At 43.6% G+C, this 12166-nt stretch overlaps 2 protein-coding genes across 3 annotated transcripts in view; one reads left to right on the top strand and one right to left on the bottom strand.

Annotated features, from left to right (window-relative positions):
* LYPD1 (LY6/PLAUR domain containing 1) overlaps positions 1–7321 on the top strand; it is a 52129-nt gene extending 44808 nt beyond the window's left edge. The window contains exon 3 of the mRNA XM_024761904.1: positions 7056–7321. Within this exon, the coding sequence (XP_024617672.1) occupies positions 7056–7291 (236 nt within the window). The 3' untranslated portion in view covers positions 7292–7321. The remainder of the gene's footprint in view (positions 1–7055) is intronic.
* Positions 7322–7737: 416 nt separating this feature from the next.
* LOC112411039 (G-protein coupled receptor 39-like) overlaps positions 7738–12166 on the bottom strand; it is a 76991-nt gene continuing 72562 nt past the window's right edge. Inside the window, exons 1-2 of one of the 2 annotated variants that reach the window (XM_024761903.1) lie at positions 8848–8878; positions 7738–8268 (exon numbers count right to left, since the gene is read on the bottom strand). In XM_024761903.1, coding sequence (XP_024617671.1) covers positions 7760–8236 — 477 coding nt within the window. In that variant the 5' untranslated portion in view covers positions 8237–8268; positions 8848–8878 and the 3' untranslated portion in view covers positions 7738–7759. Of the gene's footprint in view, positions 8269–8847; positions 8879–12166 lie in introns of those variants that run through there. The other variant, XM_024761902.1, reaches the window with a different exon arrangement.

The following is a 12166-nucleotide window of genomic DNA, read 5'->3' as shown; positions in this document are numbered from 1 at the left end:
CCTTTTGGGAGGTCTGAGGTCTTCTGCCAGCGTTCAGTAGGTATTCTGTAGCAGTTGTTCCACATGTAGATGTATTTCTGATGTATCTGTGGGGAGGAAGGTGATCTCCACGTCTTACTCTTCTGCCATCTTCCCCCTCTCTTCCCTGTATTTTCCTTTTGATTTTCTGTCTGGATGATTTGTCCATTGGTATAAGTGGGGTGTGAAAGTCCCCCACTATTATTGCATGACTGTTGATTTCTTCTCTTATGGCTGTATTTGCCTTATATATTGAGATGCTTCTATGTTGGGTTCATATATATTTACAATTGTTATATATTCTTCTTAGATTGATCCCTTGATCATTAAGTATTATCTTTCTTTGTCTCTTATAACATTCTTTATTTTAAACTCTATTTTGTCTGATAGAAGTATTGCTACTCCAGCTTTCCTTTGATTTCCATTTGAATGGAGTGACTTTTTCCATCCCCTCACTTTCGGTCTTTATGTGTCCCTAGATCTGAAGTGAGTCTCTTGTAGACAGCATCTCTACGGGTCTTGTTTTTGTATCTATTCAGCCAGTCTATGTCTTTTGGTTGGAGCATTTAATCCATTTACATTTCAGATAATTATTGATATGTATGTTTTTATGGCCATTTTGTTAATTGGTTTCAATTTGTTTTGTAGGGCTTTTTTCTTGCCTTCCTCTTTTGTTCTATTCCCTTGTGATTTGATGACTATCTTTAGCGTTGTGTTTGGATTTCTTTTGCCTTTTTTTTCGCGGTATGTGGGCCTCTCACTGCTGTGGCCTTTCCCGTTGTGGAGCACAGGCTCCAGATGCTCAAGCTCAGTGGCCATGGCTCATGGGCCCAGCCGCTCCGCGGCATGTGGGATCTTCCCGGACCGGGGCACGAACCCGTGTCCCCTGCATCGGCAGGCAGACTCTCAACCACTGTACCACCAGGGAAGCCCTCTTTTGCTTTTTTGTTTGTGTATCTATTGTAGATTATTGGTTTGTGGTTACCATGAGGTTTTGATATAGCTATATATATACAAGATTGTTTTAAATTGCTGGTCTTTTCATTTCAAATGCATTCCCAATATCCTGCATCTGTACTCTCCTTTTCTCATGACTGCTGGTTTTGATATCATATTTGTGTGTGGATGATTTCCTAACTTTACTGTATGTTTGCCTTTACTGATGAGCTTTTCCATTCATAATTTTCTTACTTCTAGTCATGGCGTTTTTCTTTTCCACCTAGAGAAGTTCCTTTAGCATTTGTTGCAAAGCCAGTCTGGCGGTGCTGAAGTCTCTTAGCTTTTGCTTTTCTGTAAAGCTTTTGATTTCTGTGCCTTGTTGGGTAGAATATTCTTGGTTGTAGGTTCTTCCCTTTCACCAGTTTAAATATATCATGCCATTCCCTTCTGGCCTACAGAGTTTCTGCTGAAAAATCAGCTGATAACCTTAAGAGAATTCCCTTGGACGTTATTTGTTGCTTTTCCCTTCTTGCTTTTAATATTTTTTCTTTGTCTTTAATTTTTGCCAATTTGATTACTGTCTGTCTCGGTGTGTTCCTCCTTGGGTTTATCCTGCCTGGGACTCTCTGCACTTCCTGGACTTGGGTAACTGTTTCCTCTCCAATGTTAGGGAAGTTTTCAGCTATTATCTCTTCTCTATTTTCTCAGGTCCTTTCTCTCTCTGTTCTCCTTCTTGGAAACCTATAATGCAAATGTTGGTGCATTTAACATTGTACCAGTGGTGTCTTAGGCTGTCCTAATTTTTTTTTCATTCTTTTTCTTTACTCTGTTCCACGGCAGTGATTTCTACCATTCTATCTTCCAGCTCACTTATCTATTCTCTGCCTCCATTATTCCACTATTCCTTGTAGTTGATTTTTTATTTCAGTTATTGTATCGTTCCTGTTTGTTCTTTAATACTTCTAGGTATTTGTTAAACATTTCTTGTATCTTCTCAATCTGTGCCTCCATTCTTTTTCCGAGATCTTGGATCATCTTTACTATCATTACTCTGAGTTCTTTCTCAGATTCCCTATCTCCACTTCACTTAGTTGTTCTTCTGGGGTTTTATCTTCTTCCTTCATCTGGGACATATTCCTCTGCGGCTCATTTTGCCTAACTCTCTGTGATTGTGGTTTCTATTCCACAGGCTACAGGGTTGTAGTTCTTCTTGCTTCTGCTGTCTGCCCCCTCGTGGATGAGGCTGGTCTAACAGGCTTGTGTAGGCTTCCTGGTGGGACGGACTGGTTCCTGCCCACTGGTGGGTGGAGCTGGTCTTGTGCCTCTGGTGGACAGGGCCATGTAAGGGATTTGTTTAGTGGGCAACTATGTGCTCAGGAAAACTTTAAGCAGCCTGCCTGCTGACGGGTGGGGCTGTGTTCCTGCCCTGTTGGTTGTTTGGCCTGAGGTGTGCGAGCACTGGACCCTACAGGCTGTTGGGTGGGACCAGGTCTTCGTGAGAAAATGGCAGCCTCCGGGAGGGCTCGTGACACTGAGTACTCCCCAGAACTACCACTCCCAGGGTCTTTATCCCCACAGTGAGCCACAGCTGCCCCCTACCTCTGCTGGAGACTCTCCAATACCACAGGTCGCTCTGGCCCAGGATGTTATGAGGTCACTGCTTTTTATCCTGGGCAGTCGTGTGCACGAGACCTTGTGTGTGCCCTCCGAGTGTGGAGTTTCTGTTTCCCCTAGTACTGTGGAATTCCTGCAATAAGATCCCACTGGCCTTCAAAGCCAGATTTTCTGGGGGATCCTCATTCCATTGCCAGACCGCCAGGCTGGGAAGCATGCCTTGGGGTCAGGACTTTCAGTCCTGTGGGAGAACTTTTGCGATATAATTATTTCCTAGTTTGTGGGTCCCCCACCCGGCGGGTGTGGGATTTGCTTTTATTGCAGTTGTGCTCCTCCTACCATCTCGTTGTGGCCTTCTTCTTTGTCTTTGGGCATAGGATATCTGTTGGTAGGTTCCAGCATTTTTCTGTCAATGGTGGTTCAGCAGTTAGTTGTGATTTCGGTGTTTTCGTAAGAAGAGGTGAGCTCATGTCCTTCTTCTCTGCTATCTTGTGTCCACTCCTGTTCTACTTTCATCTTGTGTATCCCTTAACTAATTATGGTAGTTGTTTCTACTACTTTTGTCTTTTAACCTTTGTACAAGCTTTGTAAGTGATTAATCCACTACACTTACTATATATTTACCTTTACTCGTGAGATTTATACTTTCATATGTTTGTTACTAATTAACACCTTTTCTTTTCAACTTAAATGAGCTGCTTTAACATTTCTTACAAGGTCAGTTTAGTGGTGATGAACTCCTTTAGCTTTGGCTTGTCTGGAAAACTTTGTATCTCCTTTAATTCTGAATTATAACTTTGCTGGATACAATATTCTTGTTTGGAAGTTTTTTTTTTTTTCTTTCAGCACTTTGAATACAGGCATACCTCAGAGATACTGGGGTTTGGTTCCAGATAACCACAATTAAAGGAAATATTGCAACAAAGCAAGTCATACAAGTTTCTTGGTTTCCCCATGCATATAAAAGTTATGTTTATACTGTAATTTATTGTGTGCAGATAGCATTATGTCTTTTTAAAATGTACATATCTCAAGTAAAAAATACAAAGCAAAAACGATTAGAATCGTAGCATCAATTATCACTGATCACACATCACTGTGAGAAATATAATAATGAAAAAGTTTCAAATATTGTGAGAATTACCAAAACATGACAGAGACATGAAGTGGGCAAATGCTTTTGGAAAAATGGTGCTGACAGACTTTCTAAACTCAGGTTGCCACGAACCTTCAGTGCGTAATAAACATAGTATCTGTGAAGGACAATAAAACAAAAAGCAGTAAGATGAGGTATGCCTGTATATTGTGCAACTCCCTTCTGGCCTGCAGTTTTTCATGAAAAATCTGCTGCTCATTTTATGGGAGTTCCCTTTGAAGTAACAGGTTGCTCCTCTATTACCATTAATATTCTCTCCTTGTCTTATAGTTTCACGTTTTAATTATTATGTGTCTTGATGTATGTTTCTTTTGGTTCCCCTTGTTTGGAACTCTCTGGGCTTCCTGAAACTGGATGTCTGTTTCCTTCCCCACGTTAGGGAGGTTTGCAGCCGTTATTTCTTCAAATAAGTTTTCTACCCCTTTTGTTCTTCTCCCTCTGTGACTCCTATAATGTGAATATTAATGCACTTGATGTTGTTTCATGAGTCCCTTAAGCTATCTTTTTTTTTTTTCCCATTCCTTTTTGTTTTCTCTGCTCTTTGATTGGGTCAGTTCCTCTGCCCTGTCTTTGAGTTCATTGATCCTTTCTTCTGCTTCATCTAGTCTGCTCTTGAACCCCTCTAGTGCATTTCTAGTTCAATAATTGTACACTTTAGCTCTGGGACTTCTGTTTGGTTCTTTCTTATATTTTCTCTCTCTTTGTTGAAGTTCTCACTGTGTTCATCCATTCTTCTCCCAAGTTCATGTGTAAGACTACTACTTTGAATTCTTTTTCTTGTAAATTACTTATGTTTCATTAAAATGTTCTTCTCAAGTTTTATCTTATTTGTTTGGACCATATTCATCTTTTTCTCCCTTTTGATGATTTGTTTTGGTTTCTGTGCATTTAGGTGAAACAGCCACCTCTCCCCGTCTTGAAGGGCTGGCCTAGTGTAGATGTACCTTGTCATTCAACCATACCCCAGCTTTTGGTTATCTCTTCAACCTTTCCAATTGTCTAAGCAGCCTATTTTATTTCTAATAGGTTCCAGTAGTTGAGTGTGTGCTGAGATCAGTTAGTGTCCCAAAGAAGAGGATCTCAGCACCTAGATTCAGGCTGATTGGAAGGCAGACCCTCTGGCAGCAACTTTTAAAGATGCAGATATATGCAGTCCTGCAGGACCACAAGCGTAGGCCCCACTGGCCATCAGAGCCAGGTGATCTGGAGATGTCCCCTGCTGCAAAATTGGGGCACCCATCTTGTGTTATTTATCTAACTAACTTACCTCATCACTGACTCTTAGTCCTACAAAGTTAGACTAAAAAATATATCCCCAGCCGTGTCACTAAGTGAAAATGCAAATAGGATATACATATATACAGCATATAGGATGTTATATTATGCTATTAGGACATATGCGCAGACCTCTTCTCCACGGACACATCTGTAAATGCAGAGAAATAGGCCTGGAAGGAGGCACCCCAAATTGATAAGAGTGCTTACCTCTGAGGAGGAGGTAGCATTGGAAGGAGAGCGGTCAAGGAGCATTTTTCTTATCTGTCTGAACGTTTTTACAGTAAAAGATGTATTCAGTACATATTTTTTAATTTTTAAAATTTATTTAAAGGAAAAAAGTTTACCGAAGCTGAACTGACAACTGACAGTTTAGTGGCTTTTAATAGTTAAGAATAAAAGACAGTGAAACTTAATTTTCTAAAATGGGCAATGGTTAGAAAATGTAGAGACTCTGGGAACTCTGTAGCATGTTCCTTAGAAATCAAACAGTGCTCCTTGGTCCCCCTACACATCCTCTGTCCGTGAGATTTATTTTTACCAGACCAGCTGCCTTCCAGGTTTTTCTAACAGAGTTACAAGAGCAATCCTTGAAACATGCAGTTATAGAAATGACATAAAATTGCATGTTTCATGTAAATCTAAAGTATTTCTTTACCTCCCACTTGGGAGTTTTAGGCACTTCAAGTAGCAGTTCTCAAGGGAGGGGATGCGGGCCCAGATGGAAGCAATGCTTGCAAACACACACGCCTGCAGGGAGTCAGAGGGGAGGGAGCCCTGGCTACTGGTGGAATGTGTTGTATCCCTCAGACACGCAGGGCGGCACATGGGCTAAAGGCGTCAGTCTGAGGTTCAGCTTTAGTATGATGTTGTATGTCCAAAAAGAATAGTAGTTCATTGATACAAAACGGCCTCTCTCTCTCTCACACACACACACACCAAAAGCTCTTTTCAAAGTAGTCTTCCCCCCCTGCAAAAACCAAAACCATTTTGTGGTTAACTTGCCTGGCTGCTTTGCTATATTGTACTACAGATTTGACAGCATGGGTCCAGAATACTTGGTTCAAATCACAGGTGCTCTACTTTCTAGAAGTGTGACTTTGGGCAAGTTACTAAATCTCTCTTGCCCTTAGGATCCCCATCTGCAAAATGGGGATGATCTTGGGGCCCTCTCTTGTAGGGTTGTTGCAGGTAGTAAATGAGCTAGGAGCCATCTGAAGAGTGCCTGGCATTCAGCAAAGTATTTAATAAGCTTAGCTATTACTTGAATAAACTTCCAGCTTTATAAAGTCAAATGATTACCCAAGACACCCCTAATTTGATGATTATGTTGCAATTTGGACCTGACACACGAGCTCCTTAAGGGCCCTCCAGTCTTAGTGGGAAGACCCTTGATGTGTCCACACAGTATGTGTTAATAAGGGCTGGCTGTGTGGTGCTGACTGACTTGGCAAATGGCCATATGTTCTAAGGGCAAAACTTCCCGTGCAACAAGGCGGTGCTCGGCACACTGTCAGCCAGGCCCCCCTCCCTTCACTGAACCCACACAGGGCCTCTTCGGTACTGATCTGATTGATTGATTCTCTTTGGAGTTTGGTTTTTATTGAGAGAATTCCAGGATTTCAAAAACACATAGTTGAGAACCATCTCTCTGTGGTCGCTTATAAAGTACTAACAAACAGAGACAAGATCTTGAAGTGCAGCCTGTCATCCTCTCTGGCATGAGACAGTGTGAACCAAAAAAGTAAAAAGTTCTGTCTAGTACACAGTTTAAAGAAAAATGAACTTTGATTGTAAAAGCTCTTTATTCACTGGTACTGGCATCTCAGAAGCAAGGGAAATGATGCCCACCGCCTTCACTGCACCTGTCCTGTATTTTGGTGGGGGGGAGGGGGGGGCTCAACGAAACACCCTGGAGCAGTGCCCTGGCCACACCAAGTTTCTGGGCTGTAGGAGAAGGAAGAAAAGTGCTCTCCGTGGGGATCTGGGCTCAGGGTTGCCGTCTTCTGGCCAGTGCAGGCTGCTACATCTGGCTCCTTTGGGTCTGTTGCAGGAATCATGTACCGCAAGTCGTGCGCGTCGTCGGCCGCCTGCCTCATCGCCTCGGCTGGGTACCAATCCTTCTGCTCCCCAGGGAAAGTGAATTCCGTGTGCATCAGCTGCTGCAACACCCCTCTTTGCAACGGGCCCCGGCCCAAGAAAAGGAGCAGTTCTGCCCCAGCCCTTCGGCCAGGGCTCCCCGGCACCCTCGTGCTCCTCAAATTAGGCCTTTTCTTGGCACACTGCTGAAGCTGAAGGAGATACCTGCCCCCTCCTGCATCGTTCTTCAGGCCCACCTTCCCCCAGCCCCCTGAGATTTTTCTGGGTGTCCTTTGATGCTGGGTGGCGAGGGGAATCGTGTTCTCTTTCTTTCAGTTCCTTTGCAAACAATGGAAGAGCTCAGTGTAAAAACAAAACTTTGTGAGCTCTGGACGCATTCAGTTTGACTGAATTTTCAGTGTGTCCTTAATGGAAGGAAGGAGGAGGAATGGATACAGATGGGCCAACTCTCAGAGTTGAGGCCAGGTTGGTGGCAGCCTTCGCCCTTAAGTGACACTTGTAAGCGGCCATCTGCTTTTTTCCCAGGCCCGTCTTCCACCCCTGTCCCTGATGATGGGCGCGCAGTTTGTTTTGGCACCGCTGCATGCAGGTAACCGTCGCTTTCGTGCGGGGAGGGCCCGTTGGCGCTCCAGCTTCCCTTCCTTCCTTGACAGACAGTCACACTTCCTGCTCCTGGAAGCCATTTTCGGTGGCAGGGTTGGCAGGTTTCACCTCCGAGTTGGGGTCCGGTGACTCGCAACTCAACTGCTGAGGCTTAGGTTCGGGCTTGGCCTCGCTCTGAAAAGTGCTTAGGAAAACCTTGTTAGTTCTCCTTGCAGAGGAATTGGGCCGGGAAGCCAGGAAGATGAGCGGGCGGTGCGCTGAGCGGGCACCGTCCACGGTGGAGGCCACGTGGGCGCGCAGGCGCTTCTCCTGGTTGGCGTGTGGCAGCGTCAGCCTGCAGCGCAGCACCTGCCCGAACACGCTGCGGAACTGCTGCGAGGACACGTTGTACAACAGCGGGTTGACGACCGAGCTCAGGTAAAAGAAGGTGTCCGAGAAGGGAAGAAGGATCATATACGCCTGGAAGTAGGACTTGGTCCAGTCGTGCTTGGGTTTGGCCGCGGCCATGATCCTCCGAACCTGGTTGGGCATCCAGCAGACGGCCAACGTCACAACGATCAGCCCTGAGCAGGTGGGAGAGACAGAGAGGAAAAAAAAAAACCATAAGCCCAGCAACAAAAAAGATACCCATAAGATATTGAGCCCCTCAGCTCTGTGCTTACTGGCCAGGAAATGGTACCCAATTTTCAAGTTGGGCTTGCTTGATGGCTTTTTTTGCCGCTAGCAAAAAAAAAGAATTTAACAAACACTGTTTCAAGGCCCGGGGCGTTGACTGTGTTAAAGACCATTAAATGCTTTAGCCAATTTATTTATACCTGTTGAAGCCTGTTAATTTAAAAAAATGTTTTTGTTTGTGTATCCAGAAAGCATTTGATGTAGTCCATAAGTCTGGTTTTGGCCTTTAAGGAATAGACGGATACAGTAATAGCCACATCAGATGAAACGATATTTGTACTTTAAAGAGTGTTTGTCTAGAGGCAACCCAATGATTATTTTCAAGACAGAGGGCAGTGGCAGCCCTTCGGTAACAAAGAAGTATATTTAGCGACACTAATTGTGCATTCAATTTCAGGGGAGGCAGAATCAGGAGTAGCCGGCCACTGAGCGTGTGTTTTGGACATGTATTTAGTAGGCATGCACACCTGTAATTACAACGCTGTATCTGCAGCAGCACTTCTGTTTCTTTACAGGTGTTTTTAGATGTGGCATATACTTGAGCCTCATGGGGGAAAAAAGATAGATAGATAATTAATCCAAAAACCATGGAAAATATAAAACGTCGAGTTCAGCGAGTAACTCACTAGCTCACTGCCTTTGTGTCACTAAGCTGTACCGTCAGCAGCCCCGAAAAGATCAGGCTCTAAGAAGACACCCCTTAGTGGTCCCCCGAGGATCAAAAGTTGACTGCACGGACAGATGTCTGAACGCCCACATATGTGCATTCTGAATCACGCAATCATTGCTCTTTCTACAACCCCTGACAGAGAAAAAGATGCTATGTACACCATAGACAACTGATATCACAAATGTCACGAGCATTTATCCACGGTGACCAAAAAAGTAAATAAGAAAAGGAAAAGCAGGCATCTGCAGGAGCCTTTGCTGTCTTCTCTTGGGGACCCAAGACACCAGAATGTAAGTTTCTATGTGGAGAGGTGATATCTTAGAGCTGTGTTTTGGCTTTTCAGAAATTCTTCCTCCCTCGCCTAAATTTACATAATATATTAAGAAGAAAAATTGATTCACATTTTCAAACCCTCTGATTCTCTAGGAAGCCACAGGTAAGTGATTGTTGGCAACGACCCCTTCTTGCCTCTGATCAATGGTAAATATTTCATTAATAAATGCTCCAGGAAAAACAGCCATGTTTATCCATCCAGGGCTGGCCCACCCGCACACCCTCGCCTAAGCATCCCCCCTTGCCTGGGGTGGCAGAGGGACCCTAGTTATGTTCTCTGGCACCGAAATCACCCAGTTCTCCCAACAACAAATCCTCCAAAAATCCCAGCTGTCAGCAAAGATGACCCGTGAAACCTGCTCTCCCCTGTTAAATTTCCAAACAGGTTTGACAGGTTTATCGGGTCAAACCTCAGCCCACACTTGAAATACAAACCAATTTGCTTATTTCTTTCCTTCGCTACACTCAGTAAATCTAAAACTAAAACAGGCAAAGTAACATATTGATCTGATGAAAGGCAAAAAAAAAAAAAAATCACCATAAGAGTACAGGCTGAAGCACCTAGTTTCAGCTGCTAGATGGGAACAAAAACCAACGTTGTTCTGATTACCAAAAAAAAAAAAACACCTGCATAGGAAAATCGGGGACTCTAAGAGGCACGGGTGTGTCCAGTGTCCAGCCACCACTGCTATTCCAAGTGTGTTCTTAAGTTATTTCTCCTTGTTTCTTATCTCATGTAGCTCTGGCTGAAAGGTTCATCTTGTTAATTGTGAAGGACTCAGGTAACTCACCTCGCGAAACAACATATCGTCACAAAGTTTTCTATCTTTTTCTCTTCCTTGCCACTGAATTTCAGAGAACAAGTACCAACCATCTTCATCTAAGAACTTATGTCTTAGAATGTGGAAACTGAGCACAGGGTTTTAGCTGTGTGCCATGCTCACTGTGGGAGGCTGTGCTTGCAGGTGCAAGAATCTAGAAAGGCAACGAGAACCAACTTGTACTCACCCTGGTTGAACATAGCACAGCTTCTGAAGCCAACGGAAAGAAAAGGCAGCAGTGTGGGGCAAAAGAGAAGTTACATGATTTTTCTTCTCCTGTCCTGTTCTCTTGATCTCTTGTTTACATGACCCTTATTCTCCCATTACCTACACCCCCTCTGCCTGGAGTCGATCGTTCTTTGATTGACCATCCCATCAAGAGGAAGCAGAGTTCCAGAAAAGGCAAGACCCAGCATCCCCGGTCCAGACACGGGCAGATGAAGGATTGTGGCTGGTTTATAGTTTTAGCCAGGATAGAATTCTTGCTCTGAACAGTTGAAGTAATAAATAAGTAGGAGGTACCTTAGTCTGAACAAGTAAGAAGATGCGGAACCAGACGAGAGATTTTTTTCAATGATGAGAAAAAGAAGGGAAAGGTTAGCCTTCTTGGGTGTAGAAGTAAACAGATAGATAGACATGAAAGAAAATACAAATTTGGGGAAGAAGCGAAACAAGGAACTGAGTTGAAATGGTCGGGGATTAAAAGATGAGGCACTGGACAGGTCCTGAGATGTAAGAAAGCACCATGCCGATTGCTTATTGCGTTTTCCCTATGTTAGTTCAGTGATAAGTGCTCTCTGCTAATTTCCCATGCATTTCTCACAACAACCTGCTGAGATCAAGACTTATTATCAGATCCAAACTGTTACGTTAATTTTCTAGCTGAGGAAGTTGAGGCTCAGAGGTTAGTTACCCAAGGGCTAGCTATAGCCAAGACACATGCTTGCTGGACTCCAAAATCCACAAGCTATATATATATTTTTTTCTCCAAGACAGTATTGTCTCTCACATTGTCAATTTGAAAAATAGAACATAAGTAAACATGAGCCATAATCCCACCATACATAATAGGTATTAAACAGCACTGCCCACTAGAAATACAAGCCACATGTGTAATTTTAAAATCTCAACCCCATTCAAAAAGTAAGAGAAAGGTGAAATCAATTTTAATGATTTTAATCCAAGATGCCCCAGATACCATCATTTCACACACGGTTTCAACGTGCAACGAATCAAACCATTCCTGGGATGTTTTACATTTTCTTACATTTCTTACTAAGTCTTTGAAACCCAGTGTGGCTTTTAGGCTTACAGCACATTTCAGTCGGGACCAGCCCCCTCTGGCTAGTGGCTACGCCACAGGTTAAAGTAACCCTTCATAGACGCTCCCCAAAGCAGCAAGGCTCCCAGTTTCCTTCTCCTCCCATTTCCCACTTCCCAGCCACACACCCCCAGAGAGTCCTGCCAAACCAAAGAAACCCTCACAGAATCTCCCACCTAGCCTGTATTTATCCTCCTAAGATTCTGACGATGCAACCAAGGTTGAATCTGGATCGTATTTCTGAATACACATTCTCCGCTATAGTGTAGACCAAGTCGATCCAGTCTTTTCACAGAAAGCCTTCCCTATAAGGGACTACAAATTATTTGAAGCATAAATAATTGTGAAAACACACAGTTTTATTTTGCATCCCTCATTCTAAGCCCTGCCTAGTCATTCTGCAATAAAACAGATTGTGCCACATACCTGCCAGGGCTGCTAGAATATACTTACTTCCCCATCTCAACTGGAGATGGGGAAAATGGAGCACTGGGCACCCAGGTACAGTCAACGGACAGTGTAACAGAGGTCAGCCTCGGTGGTGTCAGGAGTCAAACTAGCCCCCTTATAAGATCGTCATTTTATAATAACAAGTGAATTGCTCCTTTCTGCATTTGAAAACAAAGCTCATTATTTTAGAT

Source organism: Neophocaena asiaeorientalis, unplaced genomic scaffold, assembly GCF_003031525.2.
Source record: "Neophocaena asiaeorientalis asiaeorientalis breed wild unplaced genomic scaffold, Neophocaena_asiaeorientalis_V1.1 scaffold215, whole genome shotgun sequence".
NCBI lineage: Eukaryota > Metazoa > Chordata > Mammalia > Artiodactyla > Phocoenidae > Neophocaena > Neophocaena asiaeorientalis.
Note: the sequence above shows the minus strand (reverse complement) of the source record. Positions and strands in the feature narration are given on the sequence as shown.